Source organism: Phalangium opilio, unplaced genomic scaffold (assembly GCF_054372755.1).
Source record: "Phalangium opilio isolate 3A_F unplaced genomic scaffold, DU_Popi_V2 ptg000101l_1, whole genome shotgun sequence".
In the NCBI taxonomy this organism is placed as follows: domain Eukaryota; kingdom Metazoa; phylum Arthropoda; class Arachnida; order Opiliones; family Phalangiidae; genus Phalangium; species Phalangium opilio.
Window position 1 is genome coordinate 4,616,684 of NW_028324204.1, and position 26,403 is coordinate 4,643,086.

At 41.1% G+C, this 26,403-nt stretch overlaps 1 protein-coding gene across 1 annotated transcript; it reads right to left on the bottom strand.

Annotated features, from left to right (window-relative positions):
- Window positions 1–6,325: 6,325 nt before the first annotated feature.
- LOC149630997 (uncharacterized) lies at window positions 6,326–8,495 on the bottom strand. Its single transcript, XM_089851203.1, has 8 exons — window positions 8,489–8,495; window positions 8,068–8,438; window positions 7,864–8,005; window positions 7,485–7,800; window positions 7,017–7,426; window positions 6,812–6,954; window positions 6,678–6,752; window positions 6,326–6,601 (listed from the first exon to the last, which is right to left on the bottom strand). Exons 1-8 carry the CDS (start codon window positions 8,493–8,495, stop codon window positions 6,326–6,328), a joined length of 1,740 nt encoding a protein of 579 aa, XP_089707329.1.
- Between the last annotated feature and the right edge of the window lie 17,908 nt (window positions 8,496–26,403).

A 26,403-nucleotide genomic window follows, 5' to 3' on the forward strand; every position in this document is an offset into this window, starting at 1 on the left:
CTTCTAACTAGCTACCACCTTTTCCAAAATATTCTCCTTCTAACTAGCTACCACCTTTTCCAAAATATTCTCCTTTTAATTAGCTACCACCTTTTCCAAAACATTCTCCTATTAATTAGCTGCCACCTTTTCCAAAATATTCTTCTATTAATTAGCTGCAACCTATTCCAAAACATTCTCCTACTAATTAGCTGCCACATTTTCCAAAATATTCTCCTTTTAATTAGCTACCACCTTTTCTAAAATATTCTCCTATTAATTAGCTGCCACCTTTTCCAAAAGATTTTCCTATTAATTAAAAATATATTTAATGCAAAACCACACAGTATGTCTTCTTCCAGTTCAATAGTATTTCAGTCCAATGGGACTATAATAAAATCGCACCTTTTGGCTACGTTCGGTCGAATGGGACACCACAAAAAAGCCGTTCTGTCGAATGGGAATTCGATTCAATGGGATCAAAGCATATTAAATTGACAAACATAAAAAATGAAAAAACAAAAAAAACCATACACCCTTTTAAACACAAAAGCCCTAGATTATATTCTTTTTTTTCATTTTAAAAATACATTTTCGAACACGGCGATTCGCTGGCTAAACCGCTGGGCATTTAGCCATTTAATATTTACACGTGACTCTGAGGGTAGAAGATAGACACGCACTACAGTAGAAAACACGACGGATGGAGGAGTCGCGCTTCCTCTTTTCCTGACCGATGTTCGGTGTTTAGCGAGCATGTCTGGACCAGATGACTCCGGTCGCAAACATCGATGCCCGCTTCGGTCGAGAAGTTAGTGGTCAACTGTTTCAGTGGTTTATTGTTGCACGGTTTTATAGAGACCATCGGACACGATGGACTGTGTCGACGATGTTCCCTGGATAGAACATCCACTGATGTAGGCTGACCCCGCAGAAAGTGCAACACGTCGTTTGCGATTCTACGTCTGAAAGATAAAAACCGTCTTTGGCCAAGGCTTCGATGGGAACGCACGATTCCCACAAGCCTTCAAAAGTATGTCGCCGCCTAGTTTCGGTAATTCATGGTTTATAAGAGATGTTGAAGCAGGTGCTGTCTCTTTCAAACCGTTTGGTCGACTAGTTCTCAAATCACCGTTCAACACTTGTCAGATGTGCGGCGAAACGTTTTTGTCATTTTAACGGCCTCTAACTGCAGCTTGTATTTATTCTTTTTAAAATTAAAAGGGACATTTACAATAACTTCTTTTTCCGATTTCATCGCCATACTTTGAAAGGTTACGAAATCAATTTTTTCCGAATTTTCTCTATTTTGAGTTAAGCCTTTAATTTTTTGACTTTTTTTCCTTTCCTTGTGCGAAACGAGTAACTTTTGGCGCCGGTACTATAAAAAGAAGTTATATAATAACCGCCGAGTTCGTCCGCCCAGCAACCGATATGGTTGCTGAACTCTCCCGGTAGATGACGGTAGATTATCGATTCCTTACAAGGCAGCGCGGTATAATTGAAGCAGCATTTTATTCAATTCGAGTCACCCGTAACAAGACACAAAGCTACCCACAATTGCCGAACCCAGTTTGTAATCTAGGACGTAATCGCTTTTGACCTTGTACGAAAAGAGTGCGATTGACTCCGTAATTGGCCGCAAATCGACTAATTCCAGGGTGTAATCGCTCGCGTTTCGTATCAATTCGTAATAATTGTTGATAAAGACGCTACGAATTTTACCAGTATTCAAAGCCATGCGACCCGAAAGAGAATTTAAATTAATTTTAGCAATATTACAAAGGGAAGAATTTGATTGAATCTCCGCCACGGTCAGAGAAAGCTTTTCATTCTTGTTTAAATCCGCGATATACGCTTCTTTTTGCAGAGGCGTTTGCGCGTGAGCGGGAAATCCGGAATTCTTCACTTTCAAGGCGATAAAATCAGTCATGTACTGCGAGAAGAAGTATTCCTTTTTGGGATAGTGGTAAACTTCGAATATATCGAGGAGTTTATAGCCATGTTCCATAGCGGCATAGACTTCTACAGTTGGCCACTGATTCGAAAGCCCGTTCATTGACGAGCAGGTTCCCGCTCGAAATTCTAAACACGTGCGACAGAGGGCGTAGGCTAATTTACCTTAATTTCGAAATGGAATTAAGGGAATGTGGAGAACTTAGGGGGCCAACAGACGGCAAATCATGATGCCAAAATCCCACCCAGGCGACTTGTCAAAATCTCTGTTATAAATAATGGGGTGGCCGCTGGGATACGAGCAATCATGACGAACTTTCGGATATAAAGAAATAATATCCTTATAAGAAATATCTCCTTACCTTGCACGTGGCAGTTAAGAACAAAATTTTCTGTTCGACCCCCATAGAGAGCGCTACGGACTGATATTTGTGGTCAAAAAGTTAAACTTTGCAAAAGGCGTTTTCTTTTAAAAGCTTAACAAATTGGCACTTAAAGATTGAAGTATATTCGTTGGCGGGCATCTTCTCTTTTATAAACAACTCTCTATCTAGAGTGCGTTCGTACAGAAATCTGTTGCTGGCTTTCAATTGGGTATTGTAAACATTAAGTTTTTGACATGGACATCCGCGATAGTAACAACCGTGGAAATCGAAAATTTTGCGAGGAGTTTGACTGTAACCATCAACTAAATAGGGACCCACACGATATTCACTCCCGCAGCTTAAAGCGGTTCGCAATTTTATATGTCCCTTTTTCTCCACCCAAGCGAGATATTTTAAGCTAATTTGACTGTGATTAAATTTCGCGTTATAGCCGCTAGAAGGAACAATACCCATGCTGTAAGGTTTATAGTAGTTGTTAAAATAAATAGTGGTTAAAGCGCCCGCCAAAGTGATATTTTTTAAGCAAAAAGTGTCTAATTTTGTTAGATCGACGTAAATTTTTCTAAAAGCTTCGACACCTTGTCTCAGGACTCGGAAATCTCTAATGCAATATTTAATAAGCTCCTCTTTGATGTTATAAATAGATCCTTCCCTCGACGCATACTAAGTTTGAAAATCCCGATAATCATTGGCTTTCATTTGAGCTACGTTAAAGTACGAAGGCTCAGGGATGACGCCGATGTAATTGAGATTTTCTTCGGTATAAAAATCAAATGAAAAGAATCCTTTCGCCACGTCGCCGATGAACATGCTAGTGAAATTACGCAAAGGTTGACTAATGTAATTAAAGCTATCGAGAAATCTAATTTGCGGTCCCTCGAGATGAATCATCAGAATTTTACTGCCGTCAAAAATAACGGCAGGAGTCACGTGTCTATGAACTAAAGCGTTAAGAATTAAGAAGTTATCGAAAGCTTTCGCGTAATGAGCTACGATTTGCGTGTTAGTAAAGCGCGGTTGATACGTTTTACGTTTTTGTCCAGGCAAAACTACTTGTTCTACGCTAAATATATTATTTAAAAATTGCTCAATGCAATTGGGGTCGTAAAAAATTTTGGTTTCAAAGCCAGCTCCAGTTTTTACGTCGCAAACTAGTAAAATAGGGACGTGGATATTATTTCTGAGAATAGTCTTAATGTCGTAATAAATAAACCGCGAGGCTTTCATTTTGGTTTTCAAAGGCATAACAAAATGTTAACCTGGCGGTTGGACTATTTTACATTGAGAGCATTCGGGGTTGCAATCGTGATCGTCGCCCATAAGCCGCCCGCATTCTAAACATCGTTTTTGACTGCCGCAGGTTCCGTTAAGTAAATGAGTTTCGAAACAGAGGCCAGGGAAAAAATAGCGGTGGCATTTGTCGCAACGTTTTAAAACGTCCTCGTTGGTTGAATGAAAAGCTTCTCCTTGGCATTGATAACAAATATAGGGTTTCGTATCCTCGGGGCATTTATGATTTTTTAACAAATCGTATTTGTAAAACGATTTCAGGCATAAATCGCAAGAGATACAACCCCCCATCATACCGTGCCAAGTTTTCGCGGGGTGGATATTATCGCCAATTTTTAAGAGATAGATAAATTTAGGAGCACGGGGTCCTTTTAAAAATAGGGTAAAATTATTCGCAGCATCGACTATCACAATCCAATAATGGGGAGCTAAATAATTTTGAAATTTTTGAATATCTTCTAGAGTAACGAGACCTTCTTGGACGTCGGCTTTTCTGTTTAAGATTTTCGCAATATTACCCACAAGGGTGCTATTGCGTTTCAGTTTGTCAAAATTGTTCTGGTTAAAGGGCGGACCTTGCTTATTTTGTTGATAAAAATTGCGATCGGCTAGCTCTTTTCCCAGAACTAAACTCCGTGCAAAACAGAGGTTATCATTGTTCTCCATAAAAATAAATTGGCTATTTATTTTTACGAAATAATCCAAATTAACCAAAGTTCTATTTTTAATGGATTTATAATAAGTCCCTATATTAGCATCGAGGTTTTAAAAAATTATGTCAAACTGAAAATCTTCGCCATTAAAGACGAAGTCCCGACTAGATTGCGTTACTCTATAGATGGTGCGCATAATTCGTTTACTTGTAAATTTATAAATTTTTATAAATTTAATATTTACGGGGGTCGTCAATCCGGGGGAGCTTAAAACAAATCGAACTCGATTATAATCGGGGTTCTCGGTTACTAATTTGCGTATAACTTAATCGAGAATTTTTCGAAAAATTCGAAAAAAATCTCTAGTTGGAATGTCATCCAAATTTTTAAAAGCTATGCGCAAATCGATTTGTTTACATTGCCACTTGCGACTCGTTTTGTCTATCTGCCGCTTAATTGTATAGAAGTAATCACGTTCAAAGTCATTCAATGCCAACTTCCGCTTCTCCGTGTTGAATTCAATGTACGGTTTTAACCATGCCCCTTGCTTGAAAGACATGATACGTTGGATCTTGGTTATCAGGAGTCCTTTAGAGACGTAATATTTTAGGTTCCGGTAGTGTAATACATAATTTTCTTTCTTGTAAAGCGATGGAACTAATTTCGGAAAGCTATCCTTTCCATGATTCCTAATTCTCGAAGTTGTTGCTTAGAAAAAGGTGACAGTTCAGATGTTGTAATCACCCGCTTTTCTGGAGCGAGAGGATAACAGTTATGGATATCGTGAAGATGTTCAGGATAATCTAGATCCACCTCGAGAATGAAACCGGTTTCGTCATCATCCGGGTGACTTAGAATGACATCATTGGTGTAGTTGAGAGATGACTCAACCCACTTGAAGTCTTTCATTGGTAGGTAGTCACACATTACCGTACCATAGAGGTTGTTGCAATCCAAGTACGTAATGTAACTGGATGGTTTATCGGAGTCAAACGTTTCTGGTAGATCTTTGTTATTAGCCTGGGCTAAACGATGACTAATCATTGACACGCCTCCGCTAATACCCTTCTCAATAAACAAATGCATGTCAATGACCAATAGAATATCCAGTTTAACCTTGGTTAAATATAATGCAGACTGCCAACTGAATCCGGGCGCCGTGTAAGCATGGGCACAATCCATTTTGTAATAGTCCAAACACATTATTCTAAAGTTCTGAAATATATCGGCCAGTAGTAGTACATACATCTTCGGTCTTAAACCGCAAAACTCTATGATCGGGGTGCCGTCCAATTCATCTTTAAACTTCCCCAGACGTTTTTTATTCTCGTCACTGTGAAGTGGATGGTCACGTGGATAGCCTGAGAAATCATACTTGTCCGCTTGAGCGTCGAAGTCTTCGTATAAATCCCGAGTCTCAATGTGGTAGGTGAGGCTGTCTATAATTTTACATAAGGTTAGTATAGGTAGATGTTATGTATTCACATGAAACGTACCCGTGTCTGTAAAAAGGAGTTTAGCCTTGTCACCATGTTGTTTCCGGATTACGTCATAGTGGAATTGATACATCAAGAGTTTTGATAGATCCAGTATGGCAAACCCCGTGTATATTGGCCGGTTTAGGACCATCTTCTTCTTGGCAGAATGAATTCCAACTAGTTCGTTGTGGAAAATTGTAAACCGTTCGAAGGCCGGTGAACTAGCTTTTTTGACGGCCTTTTCGGGAGTGGTCACGAGATTTAAATCCTGGGGATTCCGAACGTTCTCCATGGTTTGCCTTGGGGGAAGGAAATCATAATTAATCCCAATTTTTTTTATTATTCTAATTTATAATTACACACCAAACACCGCATTGTTCATCAATTTGAAAAGATCCTTCTCGAAATCGTCAGTTGCTTTCGTCCTCTTCTCAGTGTTAAATTCTATATACCCCTTTAACCATGCTCCTTGTTCAAACTTCAAAATTCTGCGGATTTTGCTGATTTTCAGCCCCATTGACACGTAATATTTTAAATTGCGATAATGAACTATGTATTGTTCCTTGTTAAAGAGGTTGGGAACTTATTTGGGTAAGGATTCCTTGATTTTGATGTTCAACAAAGTCATCTGGTTCTTGGAGTATTCCGAGAGCATCTGGGGTTTTATTGGCATGGATTCTAGAGCCAGTGGGTAACAGTTATGTTCATGATGTAGTGTTTCAGGGTACTCCATATCCACTTCGATGATATAACCCACCGGTGAGTCGTCTGGACAACTAAGAATCTCTCGCTCGGAGTTGGGGTTGGGTTCCTCCCACCGGAAATTTCTCATGTACCGTCCCATAAAGGTTGTTGCAATCTATTGTAATTGATTGTTAGTATTTGAAAATGAGTTCAGGATAACTTGTATATCCTACCTAGATAACAGATGTAACTTTCCGGTTTTGATGCGTCGTAATAATCTGTTGTTCGCCGCCGCAAAGCGACGACTTATCATGGATACCCCTCCCCTAATCCCCAATTCGATGAAGAGGTGCATGTTCTCATCCAATAGCAAGTCTAGGTGTACCTTTGTCATACATAGCGCGGCTTGCCAGGCAAAACCAGGTAATGTATATGAGTTTGCAGGGTCTAGACGATAGTATGTCATGCACATTTTGCGGAAGTTTTGGAGTAGAGTATCGGACAGGACATGCAAATCGTGGTACCCTCCTTTAAAAACCATACTGATATTAGTAATTATTCATCTTGAGTGTGTGTTATCATGATCATACCCAAATTCCGAATGTTGAATGATTGCCATAAGTTTTGAGCATGGGCGTAATCATCCGGTTTGAGTGGCTCATCCGTGAGATCGTTGTGGAAACTCTCAATTGATGGTAGTTGCTTTTTAGAGAAGCGTTTCTCTGAATCCATGTAAGTGTATGGGTATACACCTTTCCGAAAAAGTAACTTGACTTCGGTTGGATTGAAAACCGCGTTTAGGAGCGGAAATTTCTCTGATCCTCCTTTCGCAACATTTGAAACCAACGATTCGAGGGATGCAGGCAGGAATCTGATACTGTTCACGAAACGCAGATTTCCCAGTGTGAATGAAATGTATGTCTCACTATTGGTTGCTATAAAGTCAATCCTTTTGTTACGAATCACCGCAATTTGCTGCATAATTAGATGCGCATCGTACCTATCCGGTGATTGATAGTTAATAATCAAGTCTTATTAGACATGACTATTTAAATTACCTGCTGAGATTATGCATCACGACTGGAATGAATTTGGGTGCTTTTAATTTCAAATTGCAGCTTTGACACGCACCCCCTCTATATCTTCCAGTGTAGTGGTCATGGTCGCGTGTTTTGATTACAGTAGCCTTGAAGGATTCTTCACATACGTAACAACGAGTCGCAGCTTCGTGTGAAGCTTCCTCGACTGCTGTTAATTGCATTGGGATGTTCTCCTTGAGTTTTTCAACAATAAAATCAGATTCGTCCAACAGCATTTTCAAAAATTTCATCGCTCCGTCAACCCCTCTGTATACTTCGTGTTTAACGAGGTTTCCTATGATAGCGTGAATATTTGTAAGATAACCGGTTATTCCGTTTGGGGGGGTCTAGAATTTACTGGTTTGTCCAACTATTTCGTATGAAAAACCACACGCCTTATGCAACGCCAAAGTAGTTGTCGATGATAGTGACGCATCTGGCAAACATGTTGTCACCTTCGCGAGAATCGATTCAAAATCGGCTACAATAATATATGGAACCTATATCGATGTAATGAAACATTATAATTTCGTCTTGCACTTGGTTATATTTAGTAAATTACCATTTGATTCCATCCAAAGTTTTGAAATTTCAATATAGGTTCACTATGCGGCATAATCACACGTTGCGGGTCGTGTACCCTACATTCACGCACGAGATTATTGTGAACCGTTTCGGTGGCGCTTCTTTTCAAACAATATCGGCAGTAGAATGATTGGTGACAATGTTTCGTAAAACCGTTAAACAATCGGCTAAGGTGGCAAATTAACACGTAGTGTTTTGACTTCCCATTGGAAACCAAGAGAAGATCAATTTGTCTAGATTCGTGCACTTTATTGTCACTAACGTAGCGCGGAAAACATCCTTTCTCGTACGCGAAAATATTCACTGATAAATTATTCACCTCCTCAAACCGTATAAGTTTAAACGTATCTAATTCAAAAGGGAAAGTGATTCCACACAAATTGAGTTCGTTCTCATACGGCCCATAATGTGTTACACGACTTGGGATGTTTAAAGCCGGATGAAGTTCTGCTATTATCGACCACAAGAAACACTTATTGTCAATTGGATCTTCCGGGTTAACATTCACCGTTGCCTTTTTATTTTCAATCACGGGTGGTAATTGAAAATATGTTCCACCCACTAGGTGTAAATACTGGATAATATTGATTTGTTAAAACAAAATACGGTCTAACTTCCACCCACTTCCCTTAGCTTCGAAGCTATTCATACTCTCGGCTATTTTATCCCTACTTGAGTCGATTTGTTGTGGGATAACTTCCAGTGTCAATGTGGCATGTGTAAAACCTAGGAAAAATGGACTAATTTCGGTTTCAGCACCCGTATTTCCAAGTTCACGTGTATACCGCGCGCGAACCGTCAAATACCATTTAATTCCCATTCTATCGTTCAATTTGTTTCTTAAGTATCCTTCTAGCTTTCCTCTGTGTTTATTAATAAACAAAATGGGTTCGGTAACACCTTCAGGCGCCGTGATTCTGGCCGAGAAAATCGCATTGTTCAACGCGTTAATTTCCTCTATAGCGGGATCTTGTTGTTCTGTCTCCCAGTTGTCCATAAATTCGTTTAACCCGACGTCATCTTGCGAGAGCGTAACGTCATCATCATCTACGTCCTCCCTACCTCCCCCATCTTGATTATGTCTATCCTCCCACATCTTTATAAACTCATCAAGCCCTTCGATATCTTGGGTAGATAATGGGTCATCAGACCTTGATGCATTTTCTACATAAATACACATACAGGATGTTTCTGGAAAGTCTCGCACAAATTAACAGGCATGTTCCTTGGGTCAAAAGGAGTCCGAAAGGTCCTATGACGTTTTGGGGTAAAGCGCTCCGTTGCGACGTTATGGGCTCTCAAAAGTAGGCCGAAAAACAAGGAGATTTTGCAGAATTATAGCATTAGTATTGTGGTTTTGACCCAATTGTTTTCGATTATTGAGCATAAGGCAATGATCAAAATAAGTTCAAACCAAGTGGAAGACCGTGAACGTGTTAAACGGCCAAAAGCGTTAATCCCTTTGTTTTTATTAATGATTGTAATTAAAGGTAAGGAAAGTAGCTCAGATGTACTGGTAACTGACCAGTCTTATTCTTTATTTCAATTAGACACATTACTTTTACAATAATTCGAATGAACGCCTTAAATTTTACAATAAATGGAATGAACGCCCTAATGTTTAGACCAACACAGCATAATTTGTTTTTAACGTTAGAAGTTGTAGGTTTTTTACAGACGGCCTAAATGTGTGTACCTTAACGTGCTTCATGGCGTACGTGCACATTCGGAAGCTTATCTGGAACTAATCATGGTCTACTTCACGAATGCAGAGTACTCAGATATGCATCTTATTTATGGACTGGCTCGGGGAAATACGTTGGAAGCTCGGCGCTAGTACCAGGAGCACTTTCCTCAACGACAAGTTCCCAATCGACAAACATTTACGGCAGTCCACAGACGCTTGAGAGAAACCGGGAAATTTCAACCGTCGGGACCTGAACCTCTTGCAGCGATTGTTCCCGATGATGTAGAGGACACCGTTTTGACAATTTTCGAAGATGATCCAACAACCAGTACCAGGAACGTCGGGCGGCAATTGGGCGTTAACCATGTACTCGTCTTGAAAATCCTTCTAGGACATCAGTTCCACCCATACCATTTGCAAAAGGTACAAGCTTTAAACGAAGCTGATTATCCGAGACGGGTCGATTTCTGCCAGTGGTTTGTGGCACGGGTAAATGACTTAGACTTTCCGCGTACTTTGCTACTTTCCGACGAGGCCAATTTCTCGCGTGACGGGATACTTAATTTGTAACGGTATATTACAGAGGGAGTGGTAAGAGCTAACATCATGCGATAGGTTCTGAGTTTATATACGATAATAAAATATTATAAAGACTTCTTACTTTAGTACTTGAACAAAGATTTATTTCCAACTTATCTTTTAGCAGCGTTATCCCGGTATTGACTCTACTAACCACCCGACTCTGTAGCTCGACTCACTAATGACCCTCACAAGCGGGTGCCTCCCCTTTTTATACCCTAAATCTTATCCTTAGGGTCGTCTGCTACAGGGTCTGCTACATTATTCCCCCTCAATACCGGTGTTAACGCTGTTAGTTATATTCTATTACATTGCATCATATTTATGAATTATTATTAAATACTACTTGTTATTCACATTATAATGAGTTAGGAACTTTTTCTAAAATACTGATTTACAATTTAATTATAATAACAAATGTTATATTAACGTCTTCTTGGACGGGGCAGCCGATCCACAGGCAAAGTCTCATAACCCCATGCTTGCCGTTGGGGATTGTTCCTTAGCACCCGTCGTGGGTGCGGGCACATCGTTACGAGGTGTCCACGATGTCCACATCGATAGCATCGACGTAAGTAGGGGCAGGCTGACGTATAATGACCCATCATGCCACATTCGCGACAAGCTTGTTGATGAGATCTATGGCGACGTGGTGATTCATCATGGTTATCCCTAGGCCGACGTGGTGAACGGTCCCGAACTGGTGACTCGACACTTCCCTGAGACGGCCTTGGGAGCCATGAGCGGGGTGGGGAAGAGTGTTCCGAAAGACCTTCGTCCTGGTGCGTCGGTTGCTCAATGTAGACACGTCGAGATGGGGATGATGTTCTTACGCCAACGGAGCGCAACACCACATTCTCTTGTCGTCGTAGAGTCACCTGCACGGTGTTTTCGAAGACGGGTGGACGTTCAGTGGACATCTATGGGATATATTTATAATTAAAACGAGACATAATTATCGTGCGTCCCGGAAGATTTCCAGATGCGGAGGAGCACCCGGAACAGGTGAAGGCTGCCAGTTAAAGTTGTGACGTTGCAACCCAGGAAAAACATGTTGTACTTCCATGTAGTCGGGCCAAGAACGTAATTTCAATTGTAACGGCCCTACGGTGTGATAATACACCGCATGTGTTTGGCCGGAGGGTGATGGTTTTTTCCGTTTCACTACTTCCCGTGTCCATCCCAAGTCAAATGGGACTAGCAAAGGATCAGGGGACGGCAAAGGCGGAGTCTCTTCTCGGTCCTCCGGATCAGAAACATCACCCAATAGTGATTCATCTGGGGATGATATAATTATGGAACTGTCATCCTGGGTGACGGGCAGAACCGTATCGGTGGATGGTGACACGACCTCGCAGAGGGCTTTATTAAAAGTGGTATTTAAATTAGAGTTAAAAGAATTGTCGTTGCCTTGGTCAACCATCTCTTCGTCGGCTTCATCCTCGTCGTCTGTTTCAGGAGGGACAGGAAATTCATCTTGGGTTATAAAAAGTTTAAGTTCATTTATATGCCAAGTGCCTGCGGGAACACCAGTAATTCCATGGCGCAAGACATAGGTCAACGGTCCCTGTTTTTCCACGATGCGATACGGACCTTCCCAGGCTGGAGCTAATTTGGCGGTAAAGCCCGTGGCTGCTTGCGATAGCTTATGGGATCGTTTCCAGACGAGCTGTCCTGGTTCCAACTCTGCTCCACTATAATGAAGATCGTAATAATGCTTCTGCCGGGCTTGTGCAAGACGGGAAAACACCTCGGCCTCATCCCTGATGGCTTGTAACTCTTTTATCGGCCCACGTTCGAAAGCGATCAGATCCGGGACTGTAACATCAAGTCCTGTGAAGGATCGAGGAGATTCTTCGCAATCCCATGGCAGACGTGGTTCACGCCCGTACTGCAAGGCAAATGGCGAGAATCCGGTGGTTAAATGAACAACTGAATTTATTGCTAGCTGGTGCATTTCGAGACCCACGTCCCACCGACAATGAGTGTTACCAACATACATGCTCATGAGTTCGCCGAGAACACGATTAACTCGTTCAGTTAAATTAGTCTGAGGATGATATGGCGTGGTGAAGGTTGGTTTTACCTTCATGAGACGGCAAACATGTGCCCAAAGGGACGATGTAAATTGCGGGCCATTATCAGAACACACAGCTTCAGGGGACCCATGGCGGGAAATGTACTTCAGAAAGACATTTCCCACGGTGACGGCAGTAATATTACGGACAGCGTAAATTTCCACATATTTGGTGAAATAGTCCACAATGACCACAAGGAAACGATTCTGGCGTTGTGTCGGTGGCAGCGGACCCATCATATCGATTCCTACCAATTGATTCGGTCCAAAGGCTCTCGTGTTGGGCAGCATTCGCCCTGGCTGACGAGTGTTGCGGGCCTTGTATTGTTGACATATTAGACATTCTTTGACGAACCGTCGAATAATAGGTCGAAAGTGCGGGAAATAATATCGGCCCATTATCTTTCGTTCGGTGGCTAAACCACCCCTATGGCCAGAAAGTGGATGGCAATGATACATATCCAAGAGACGAGGATGTAGGGATTTTGGTACCACTGGCTTGGCAATGTGGAAGGTAGAACTCTTCCGGTATAATAAGTCGTCACGGAGCTCATAAAGCGTGTGCTCCTTCCCATTCCTAAGATCCGTCCGTATAGTGATCCAATCGTCATCGGCTTCTTGGGCCTCCCGAATGTCCTTTAATGATAGGGGTTGTATTTCATGCTGGTCGGCTGTGAGAAAAATGGACAGGAAGGTTTTAATCGGGACTTTCTCACTTTGTTGAAATGCCTGAATGGGGCGTGATAACGCATCAGCGACTCGATTAGTTTTGCCCGGACAGTGAAGGATATCGAAATCATACTCTTGTAACTCGATGGCCCATCTCAGGAGTTTACTTTTTTGGTCTTTCAATGTAAACAACCAGGTAAGGGCCTTATGATCGGTGACGACTGTGAAGTGACGACCCTCCAAATAAGGACGGAACTTCCGGATGGCTTTGACGACAGCGAGGCACTCCTTCTCCGGGATACCATAATTAAATTCCGCCCCTTGGAATGACTTGCTGTAATAAGCCAGAGGGACCTCCCTTCCATCCTGAATCTGCGAGAGCATAGCGCCAACAGCATGTTCGCTGGCGTCCGTAGTAAGTATGTAGTCGGATTCGGGGTCGGGTACTTGAAGTAAGACAGCATCGGCAATCTTGGTTTTAATACTTTCAAATGCTGTTTCTTCCCGATTCCCCCACGTCCAGGGAACATTTTTCCTCCTCAATTTTTGGAGGGGTGCTACCACGTCCGTAAGGTTTGGTATAAACTTCGCATGCCAGGTCACCATACCAAGGAAAGTAGATAACTCGGAGACGTTCCGGGGTGGTTTCACGGCCCTAATTTCCTTCACTTTATCCTCGTCAATGGCTATCCCGCTACTGGAAACTTCGTATCCCAGTACTTTTACCGAGCTGCAGGCAATCTCACACTTCGTGAGTTTTAGCGTGAGACCGGCTTTCCTCAGGCGTGTTAGTAAATACCGTAAGGCCGTCATATGATCCTTCCAGGAACGGGAGACGACAATGATATCATCCAGATAAGCAACGATCCCAAGGTGTCGACCATGCTTCAGGACCATATCCATAAGACGTTGGAAAGTAGCTGGGGAGTTTTTTAACCCAAATGGCATTACAGTGAATTGGAATTTTCCTTTATGAGTAACAAAGGCAGTATACTTAGCACTTTTGGGGTCCATTGGTATTTCCCAGAAACCGGACCGTAGATCAAATTTGGATATATACGCGGGTTGTTGAAATGTATCCAAAATATCGTCGATCCTTGGCAAAGGATACGGATCAGTGATGGTTATCTTATTGAGATCCCGGCTGTCGACACAGAACCGACCCTCAGGGCTGTCCTTTTTCGGGACAACGATTGCAGGGCTAGCAAAAGGGCTGTTTGATGGAGCAATAACCCCTTGCTGCAACATTTCCTCTATTTGATCTTCAATCAACTTCCTATTCCGTGGACTGGTACGATATGGTCGTCTCACGACAGGCATGGCCCCGGGTACTAGCTTAATTTTGTGTTTGATCCAAGTGGTTCGTCCCGTGCGTTCAGTAACGACATCCGGAAACTGTTTAAAGAGGTCAAGAAGCTCATCCTTTTGTAGGGGGTTTACGGTCGGGCCTATTATTGATGCAACTTGTGAGGTTAACTCCGTTGACAACGGTTCCATAGGGTGATGTGGTGCTTCCATCTCATATAAGGTTATAGTTTTTCCTCCTACACAGGCTACATGCTTACCCCAATCGGTTATGATGTCGTGGTCAACCAAAAAGTTGCTACCCAGAACGATGGGGTATGGTAGGTATTCGGCAACATCAAATTCCGTTTTACTCATCACAGGTCCTTCCTCCAAACGTACACCAAGATGAATTTTACCGACCAACGGTAGGTCCGAAATGAAACCAGTTGCAGAGATATCCTTAGTCCGAGTCATCGATCCATACAACCCTAGGGTCTTCACCATTCTCAGGCTCATAAAACAGCAGTTAGCCCCGGAGTCGATAAAAGCAAGATTAGTAATATTGTTAATAGTTAACTTCAAGCCAAATCCTTTTCCAAGTGTTAGTAATGCAGGGTTTCCTTTCGGAGTAGCACGGGGACCTGCAGACTCCGTCTCCGTATTCAGTTTTCCTGGTTGGTCGGTGACCGAGGAGCGCCTTGATTGGTGCTTGGACGAGGCGGTGTAGAAAAACGAGGAAGTCGGGGGGAAGTACCAGATTGTTCCCGAACAGGTGATTGCAGAGTATTATTTCCATTGCTCGGTAAAGGTTGATTACGATTGAAATAACTCGGCCCACTATTACGAAAATAACGGTTATTACTGACATTACCCCGGCCTCGGGACTGGCTCCTATTGCTGTTATAACTACGGCCCTCGGTTTGTGAACTACTTCCCTCGCTAAACTGTACTCGTTTCGGAGAGTGGTGTGGTACAACAACATGGGATGTTAACCGACGGGCCTCGTTTTCAAAGATGTTCAAAGATGTGCACCATGCAGGAGAAAAGGATGCTTTATAATTAGGTAATATATTAGTCAAAATGAGCCGAAGCATCTCGGATTCACTGTATGGATTGCGCAAGCCCTGATTTCGGCGTAACATTCGTAGTTCATAATCGAGGAGGGATTCCCCCTCTTGCTGTTTGTCTTGCACCATATTCATACGGATAGTATTATCACGGTCCTCGGAAAGATACTTATCATTAAATGCAGCGGAGAATCGGTCCCAATGTAGATCAAACGGGCCAAGAGTGCTCCTTAAGCCATTAAACCATACAGCGGCCCGGTCCAGAAGAGATTGTTGTAAGATCCATTTCAAGTCCACCTCTGATATGCGTCGAAGTCGGATATATGTACCCAAGTCCTCTAGGTACTTTTTTGGATTGTCGTCAGAATTATCTGAAAAACTTGGAAGAGGCATTTTCGTGGTTACAGGGGTGGATGTGTGTATTTCGTGGGACATAGAGGCTTGTCCCATGCCCATTTCACAACTGGGAGTCTCAGGGATGGTACCATACGAAAGCCGAGATTGACAAGGCGTCGAGGTGGCCTCAAAGTCTGAAGTCCGGTGACTGGAGCCGGAGGTGCTGCTGCTCTGAATTTGCTCCACTGGAGTGGTTATGCCTCCGGCTTGGCAGGACGTAGTCTCGCCCCAATGAACATGGCGGTGTTCCTGTGGTCCCTTCTGTGAGGCAGTATCGGACCCAAAAATGCTTGACAATCGCTGGGAATTGTCAGTAAAATCAACAGAAGTTGATACGGGTCTTTGGGCTTTAACGGCAATGGTTAGTTCCTGCAATGCCTGTTGGATTTGTTGTATTGAGAGGACTAAGGCAGCCAAGTCCGTATTGTCTGGATGAGAACCTGAAGGAACAGTAGCCGTAGGCCCAGGACCAACGGGTGTTGAATTGCTACCTGTTATCGAACTTGTACTCATCCAAGTAAAGAGAAGATCCAACAGGGAATTACAAAGACACAAAACAGGATCTATCACATAGTGGATCTTAAGGCAGAAACAACCAATAATATATTTGAGTATGATAAAGGGGAAATCCATTAGCAGACCCCAACATTTATGAAAGGAATCGTTCGTGTGCGGGCGTAAAATAGTACAAACTGCAAATTTCATAACTTTTAAGGCGACTAGCAGTGTGAAGGTCTTAAAGCAATATGGGTTGCATATGAATAAATCCAATAACTCACATACTCCCACCAAAAACATGGTTACGTAAAATAGCACCTCCTCGACTAACTGGGTAACGACCAAACGGCCATTATCAGAAAAGCCACGTGTGGCGTTAAATAGTAACGGCAGAAATGACATTATAGAAATGTCCTAAACGTTGGGATGTACAAAGTCAAGGCGAAACAATAACCACAACAGCCCAACCGCGTGGTGAACGCTAAGCCTAACACGGGCCTTGGTAGATGATTCCCCCCATGGGGCACCATATGTAACGGTATATTACAGAGGGAGTGGTAAGAGCTAACATCATGCGATAGGTTCTGAGTTTATATACGATAATAAAATATTATAAAGACTTCTTACTTTAGTACTTGAACAAAGATTTATTTCCAACTTATCTTTTAGCAGCGTTATCCCGGTATTGACTCTACTAACCACCCGACTCTGTAGCTCGACTCACTAATGACCCTCACAAGCGGGTGCCTCCCCTTTTTATACCCTAAATCTTATCCTTAGGGTCGTCTGCTACAGGGTCTGCTACAAATTTACATAACTATCACGAGTGGAAGCAACAAAACCCGCACGCGACCACTGTCATGAAACATCAAATTCAGTTTAGTTAGTCTGGTGCGGAATTGTAGGAGATCATTTAATTGGACCTTATTTTTTGCAACCAAGGCTAAATGCGGAGGCGTACTTGACCTTTATCGGAGCTTTTAGAGGACGTACCGTTACGACTGCGACAAATAATGTGGTTCATGCACGATGACGCACCGCCCCATTTTAGTCTTCAAGTTAGAGCATATCTTGATGTCGCGTTTCCCCGGAGGTGGATAGGTCGAGGCGGAACTGTTGCGTGGCCAGCAAGATCTCCCTATCTCAAATCATGCGATTTCTTTCTTTGGGGCCATCTCAAGGACTTGGTATACCGAAGTGAAGTTCGCGATGTCGAAGACTTACGACAAAGGATAATTGATGGATGTGATAGCATCCGTAACACGCCAGAAATCTTCGAACGTGTTCGTGAATCTTTCAAACGACGCGCGCAAGTTTGCTTAAACGTTGATGGTGCCCATTTTGAAAACCTTTTGTAGAACAATGTAATTGGGTTTCATTCGAATGATTGTAAAAGTAATGGGGTTCGATTCGAATTATTGTAAATGTAATGGGGTTCATTCGAATTAATGTAAATGTAATGGGTCCAATTCGAATTATTGTAAACGTAATGGGTTCAATTCGAATTATTGTAAACGTAATGGGTTCAATTCAAATTATTGTAAAATTAATGGGTTCGATTCAAATTATTGTAAAATTAATGGGTTCGATTCGATTTATAGTGAAATTTAAGGGGTTCATTCGAATTATTGTAAAACTTAAGGGGTTCATTCGAATTATTGTAAAATTTAAGGGCTTCATTCGAATGATTGTAAAATTTAAGGGGTTCATTCGAATTATTGTAAAGGTTAAGGGGTTCATTCGAATTGTAAAAGTAATGGGGTTCATTCGAATTATTGTAAAAGTAACGTGTCAAATTGAAATAAAGAATAAAAGACTGGCCAGTTACCAGTACATCAAAACAAACAAGCAACCGATAATAAAAACAAAGGGATTAACGCTTTTGGCCGTTCATGATCTTCCACTAGGTTTGAACTTATTTCGATCATTGCCTTATGCTCAATAATCGAAAACAATTGGGTCAAAACCACAATACTAGTGCTATAATTCTGCAAAATCTCCTTGTTTTTCGGCCTACTTTTGAGAGCCCATAACGTCGCAACGGAGCGCTTTACCCCAAAACGTCATAGGACCTTTCGGACTCCTTTTGACCCAAGGAACATGCCTGTTAATTTGTGCCAGACATTCCAGAAACACCCTGTATATAAGGATTTAATTCCTATACCGATTATAATTTCAATGTCTTATACTAATAAGCCCCTGGTGGGTACCTACACCCTATGCATCAATGAGCGGGTAGTGAGAACCTTTACAGGGTATGACTAATTATATTTTAACAAAATATTTACCATTTTCCACTTTTCTTTTCTTTCCTCCGTTTGTCGGAATCGGTGCCGCTTTTCTCTTTACGGGAGAATTGGGAGGGGTGACGCGGTGTGATGGCCCGGGTTGTAGAGACCCTGGACGCGTATTATTTTCCACGACTTTATTTACGGCGGCTCCAACGTGGTTCATTAACTTTTGATGGCGTGCTAAACTATCTTTCCGCGAAACTTTCTTATCACAAACTGGACACGCAAAAGAAATATTACCATGCTTGGTAGTCATATGACGATGGAGATTCTGTTGATTAGTTAAGACAGCGGCGCAAGTAGTACAGGTGAACATCTTGAAATCGAATGTGACCATAGCACCCATTTCCCTTCCCTTTTATATAGAATTTTTGGGGCTTACGTATATATTGTTTCACCCTTTCCCGTGATTCCCATTGGATAAAAATATTGTCAGCCTTAAACAGTGTCTTTTTACTAGGATTTTCCGGGGTTTCAAATTTTCCCCATCAACGTGCAGAAATCCAATTGCACCTGGTTTAAGATGGTGTAATATGGAAGACCCAAAAAGAACCTTCTAGAAACAATGGAATGTTCTGGAATCGGAAAGAATATCCTAGATAGTCCGAGATGACCGACACTTCATTGTACATCCGAATTTGGCTTATATTGTACGTAGTGTAAAGTCAACATGATGCTTTGATGTGAAGACTCCCACGAGTCTAAGAAATTTACTCCTCTGATAAAAACCCAAACTGTATCTTAAACTATAGTAGCAGGTACAATCGTACACGAGGGGTTTGTCACCCAATTTCCGAATGTATATATATGTTATAGAGTTTGACCACCCAGGATAGAGACTGGATGTCACCTCGGTAGAGACGTCAAGTTGACATGTTAGGTTAAGACGCACGTGTTTTCGCCTTCTAGATGGTTCGAAACGAGGGGTCGCATATATGTTATTCTATACACTATATCTTTGAGTTATCAGTGTAATTCGAACAAGTGGATGACCACCCAGTAATCGGACTTGATGTCTTTCCTCTTTTTGGGTTTTTTGTGGAATCCCCGAAAGAAACCAGTGATTCATAAATGTATGGTTTTTAATCCTACAATTCATACTAACTGTTTGATGTTCTATTGTGATTTGGTGAAAATTCGTGGAAGGGTTAGAGGTTTTCATACTACATGTTGGACCCAGGGACATGGGCCATTTTCAATATTCTACTCACAACGATTTTTTCTGTCCTAGTGGCAAGTTGAGACCCCATTTTTTCTTATAATTTTAAAAACTTCGAAATTAACTTTCCATCATGGTTGCGGGTCGTGTCCCTGGTGAGGATGTACAGTGGGTATTTGCACCTGAAGTCCCCGAGTTAGAAATAGAGGAGATTTACGATGATTTCAACATTGACGAGGATGAAGAAGAGGTCTTAAACTTTGTAGTTGAAAACGAGGACGGGGGTGATTCCGATTGTGATTCCCTCAACACATTCCCAATTATCCATCCAGGGGATATGTAAGTTAATTTTTCTATTATTATTGCTGTTTAGTATCAATATAGTTAAGTTTGTTTTGTGTAATTAGCGCAGACCTCGGCGATTTTGATGACTTTAATGAGGAGATTATTCTCAATAAAAATTGTGATGGATATACGTAAACACCCCCACCCCACCCTCCATACTTATACATCCTGCTATAAATAGCGTTAAATGATTTCGTTTAGAATTATGGACACCATACGTGTTTTATTGCTTCCCAGCATGGGCACTCCATCGGTCCAGGTTCTTTTGGAGAACTTGGAAGACATAATTGCGGGTTATAGACGCCCCGGGTATGGATTGAAACTATAAATAAGTTTTCAGATCATTTATTAACATATTTTGTCAATCACCCCTTAGAACCAGGAATATTAATGGAGCTTACCCAACCCAAGAGGACGGACTCTCGTCTCCAAACTGTGATGGATATGGGTATGACAGATTATCAAATATTTAATTATATGTACATTAATTACAATACACACATATTCACTAAAACTATTTTACCTCTTATTTGCTATTATCAGCGTTCAAAACGCCCGCAATGCCTCAAATGGGGAGGAAGAGGAGGAGTACGAGCTCGCCACCCAGCTTGACAGGGCGTTAATTCAACATATTGGTGTCGAATTTAATAGGAGTATACTCGATAATTACGCGGTATCATATCAGATTTGAAAAATAAAACATATACAATTTGAATTTCATTTTTATTCGTCTCCTAAATTTTTATTTACAATTTCTTTGTGGTTATAAATCCACTCGGAAAATAATATACATTTAGATAGTGCACGTAAATACTTCTTATTATTACGGACATTTTTATGATTAAGCATGCAAGTAATCATGGGTCCATCATCGTCGATTTCGCTGGCTTTGGGACACCCCACTCCATTCAAGTCTATAACTTCCCGATTAAAAATGTTCAAGAAAAAGAAACACTTTTCTTCTCCCTTACAGAATACGCGGTCGTTGCCTTGAACTGCAGACCAGAGGCACTCCCCGAGTTTTTCGTAGGGGGTTACCCCATAATCCCATTCCAGACCATGCAGGTTGTTTAGAAGCCACCTGTTCTGACGCACAGTGTCGTATGTAAGTTCTTTTTCACTGTATGGGGGCGCGAAAGACCATGAGCCAACCCTCGGTGTTTTCTCTACGGTTGTAACGGCCACCTCCTTGGCTATTTGTTCCCGTTCAACTCCGACAATTCGCCCGGTAAGAAAATCAAAGTCAACGCCCACGGATTTCTTAAGCCTTGGTGAGCGTAAAAAAAAACTCCCATTAACACTGATATTTACGGTTCAAACTTTAACTTTAAAAATAATAAGTACACAAAAACTATACTTACATTGTACTTGATGGCTGTTCCTTCCTTCCTCGTCGAGCTTGAATGAGATTGTGATGATGGTTTAACTTGGGGTCTCGGCTTTTTATACTATTTAATAAGATCATTATCCTATCTTTGACTGTAAATTATTGGTGTTTACGCCGTGGGTTTTTTCGGGAAGATTACTCTCGAACAATCTACAGCTTTGACTGTACATTTTACGTCATGGCCTTAAACAACGTTAACTTGGGTTTTACGGGGAATTTTAATTTTTCTAGAATAATCTAGTGACTTGTGTTTTATGGGGAAATATAATTTTTCCCAGTTGGGATTTTTAGGGATTCTTTATTTTCCCCCAACGTCATCTGGAGTTTCATACTCCCTTAACCATTTGATTAATACCGAAGAAATTAATGGTTCAAATTTTGATCTAATTAACATATTAAAATACTGTTTATTTCTTAAATCATATATCTTCATACTTCAATGTATGTACTTCTACATCCGAGAATTTAACACGCTTCATTGACCTGTCAATCAAAAACCTCCCATGCAGGTGCGAGAGCAGGGTGCATCAATCAAAAACGCCCTCTTGCAGGTCTGAGAGAGGGGTGCGTCAATCAAAAACGCCCTCTTGCAGGTCTGAGAGAGGGGTGCGACAATCAAAAGGCTTACGTACAAAGTCTCATCCACCATCTTGTTTTCTCATCCACCATCTTGCAATCCTCAATCCTCAATCTACACCCTTGCACCCTTGTTTCATTAGACTGGTCTAAAGCCTTCGACAGTGTTTGCCAAAAACGCCTGTTTAAAAAATTGGCAATTTCCGGAAAGTTCTTTACTACTGTGGCTTGAAGATTTTCTGACGAAACGGTATCAGTGTGTCGTGTACCGAGGAGAGTTTTCAACGTACCATCCGGTGCATTCTAGGGTACCCCAATGTTCCATTCTCGGCCCTCTTCTCTTCAACATCTTCGTCGCCGATCTTCCCTAACTGGCAACTCTTCGATATATCAATAGGCTGATGATAGTTGCGTGTCACTCGCTATTCGTTCTAGAAATGATATCATCACACTCCAGAAAGACATTGACTCCATTTTCCAGTGGGGTATAGAAAATAAATTTCATCTGAACTTTACGAAGTGTAACTATAATTTTGAGTCCGGACGCTAATTATACTATCAACGGCATCCCGATAAATCCAGTTTTATCCCTACGGCTTCTGGGTGTAATAATATCCCCTGATTTGAAGGGGTCTAACCATGTGACCAACACTTCCAATCGCGCCAGACGTCTTTCCAGTTTTATTAGACGCATCACTGGTCAAACTGAAGCTTCTACAACTCTATTCCGAACCTTTTGTTTACCAATCTTAGAATGCCTCCCCCGTCTGGAATCCCTTTCTAGCTAAGGATGTTCCGGCTTCAGAATCAGTACAGCGGGGGTTCACGCGTTTCTCTCTTGTGTACCCCAGGGCCAATAGAGCTGGCCATGTTCCCTACTCTGAGCGATTGAAAACGATTGGTCTTAGTCCCCTTGAGGTGCGTCGTGCAGTTTCCGATGTAGTTACACTTTGGCGTCTCCGGGTTTTTTTTTTGGATTTTAAACTGGAATCTTTTGTCCAGATAACTCCTAGACATTCAATTCTCACTTATTCTTTACAATTTGCTAGGCGTTTATCGCTTCAAAATTCTTTTTTTTTTCGTGTTGTGAGGACCTGGAAGGCTGGAATTCTCTTCCTGATGATCTTCGCCGGGAAGAGTCTTTCCAGGCCTTCAAAACTGGGGTTTCTAAATTTATTTACACTAACTGGCTTAATTCTTTACTTTAAATTACTCAAATTTTAGTCATTCATAGATTTGTATTTTAAAGTTATAATTTATTTGTCATTTTCTGTGTATCTGTCCCAGTAACCACATTTTACAGGTCTAGGCCTTCTGTGGCTGCCTGTAACGTCTGTTATTAATAAATAAAGTATTATTATTATTATTATTGATAAATTGATAAATTAATAAATCAATTACTAGAGAAAAATGTTTAGAACAGATTCTTGCATGCTCTGTTATCGATTCAGGTTCAAGGATTAGTATTTTAAACCAAACGGACCGCCTTTTCGTAGATAAATTACTCGTTTTATTGCCTTGGTTTGTTAAAACACATGGTACTCAGAAAACAGTAACTTTTCCTTGGTGTTATTACTTCTACAATTCTTCAAACATCACACTCTGACCATTTTAAATTAAGTAAATAGAGGAACACATCCCAAGCTGTATATGGAACCCTCCCCCAAATGGCTTCGTTTATAGATCATTTAGTTCAATAGAGAAATAAAACTTGGATGACTAGTTCTAACTGAACTGAACAGTTTTAAAGATTGACGTGACGTATTATTTTCCACTTCGCCCTCTCCCTAAAATAAAGGAACTTTGTCAGTATGGGAAACTCTAGATGAGCCACAAGCCGAACCAAAACTTACAATTCAATATTGATGTCCATGGAAAAAAGGCTGAACCAGGAAACAAACCTATCGATGTCAACGAAGAAAATACAGACATATAGGAAAACGATCAACTGATTTGGGAATTATAGTGAAATTAAAAATCAAACAGCTCAAAAATATTTGTCTTAGCATTTTATATTAAAAAATAGCTTAATTTAATGAAAGTTTATATGAACTTTCGTTTAAAGAGAGAAGTTAATTTAGAATAAATCAAGTACTATTTATGATGAGAATGAAAAAGAATGGTAAACTATGACCTATACTCTAAAAAAAAAGAACCAGAAATGCATTATTTGCAAGTAGCCTTTGGCCTCCAAATAGAGACCTGCACGGGCCGAGTTTTTCAGGCCCGACCCAAGCCCGGCCCGGTTTTTGAATTTTGAATAAGCCCGAAACCCGGCCCGAGTCCGAGTACATAGTTGGTTTTTCGGCCCGGTCCGGCTCGGCCCGTTACATGCATTAACCAAGCCCGGCCCGGCCCGGCCCGACACATTGCATGAATTGAACAGGCCCGGCCCGTTACACGTAGTTCAGTTGTAATTTTCATATTTTTTTACATAAAATCAATGATTTAAATTCATATTTGCTTTAGCGTCGTATATTTTTCATTTCTTTTGATAACTGTTCGTTACATTTGTCCTTAGAAGCTTATACTCATTTAAATTATCTTTCATTTCAACTTTGGATTAAATGATAATCAAGTTCGGCCCGGGCCGAATTTTGAAAAATGAACAAAAGCCCGGCCCGGCCCGGCCCGTTAATTTTCAAAATTTTAAAAGCCCGACCCGGCCCGGCCCGTTAATTTCCAAAATTTTAAAAGCCCGACCCGGCCCGGCCCGATACAATTTTCAAAAGTGGAAAGCCTGGCTCGGCCAAACCCGATCGGGCCGGGCCTCGGGCCGGACCGGGCTTGAGCCCGACCCGTGCAGGACTCTGCCTCCAAATACTTCGCTAACTTACCCTATTACAATAGAACAGACCAAAACATGGTTTTTATTCTTGATTTATTTATTTTATATTTGGATTTTTACTTCTAATCCTACCAGATCCTACCTACACCAAATGTATTACAGCAAACTTACATTATATGAAAACGTCTTGGTTTAGACCAAGGCCTTAAAAACAAACGATGTGTGTGAGGTTTATCATTTGACTGAAGTGTCAGATAATGCAATTGTTTTAGTTATTTTTATCCTTTAATCCTTAATCAATATTAAATTCACTCAACTGATTTTACGGTTAATCGATCCAATCCCTCCAAATAAATTGAAAAAATTACATATCTACGCTTTTTCAAGAACAATTACATTTTCCGAAAACATTTTTTCATAAATTTAATTATTTTCAAGGGAGTACGTGTTGAGATGTCAATACTGAATATTTGAAATATTCTACCAACTTTCTAAAAAGAGCAAGTGAACTTTGACATTATTCGAAAGGAAATATAAATATTTAATAGTGGATGCCAAACAAGGGTGTTGCGCAAATTTGTACATTTAATTTCGTATATCGAAATGCTACATTTCTATTGTCGCCTCTATGAAGAAAAGACTGTTTTGCAATTTCCCCCTCCGTGCTTTAGAATTTCTTGGTTATAATTCAGTCTTCATTTGAAACGTCACCACCCCTTTGTACATTGTTGGCGCTACTTGTACACCGGTTACGTATTACGTATAATCATTTTAGAACGCATAAAGACCATTTCGGAAAAACAACAGGGGCGAGGCCACCATTGGTGTATTCTCGCTCACACCAAGGACACCGCCAGACTGTGCCAAAGTTCACTACAGGCAAGAGGCTAGTCAACTCTCACTGCCTATAGCGGTGCTTCTAGGCAAGAGAGAGCGAAGATTTTAATAGTGGCATCACCCCTGTGTTTTAATTATCTGTATGTAATTTCTAAAATGGTCTACTCACTTACAAATATACACAGATTACACTGAGTGATCGGTTCTTCAGGCGCTAGCGAGTGTCAAGCCACAACCGTAATAATTCATGTACACGAATGTTTTATAATGTTAGGTTATTAAGGTTGGCGGGCAAGTCCGGAGAGTCATGTACTGTTCACCAATGTGAAACGGTTTCGAACTATATGATAATATTGGCTGAGTGTGTTGTGACGGCTCAGATAACCCATACACTGGAACCACTGGTGATTGTAAAATTGTATATATTGGGAATATGGAGGAAGGGGGAGTTAAATCAAAAGCGCATACATTAAAATAAAATAATATATTTTTCGTGTGCTACAGAGTGCCACCTACTAAAAGAAACCACACAGGATAAACGTTGTGGCTTTGTGTTAGAAGACTATATTTTTTTATATATTAGTTTGAGCAAAATAAGTGATTTATCATAATTTCTTGAACATCAGTCTTCTCAGAAACTTACTACAGATTTAAACTTTTTTGGTGCAAA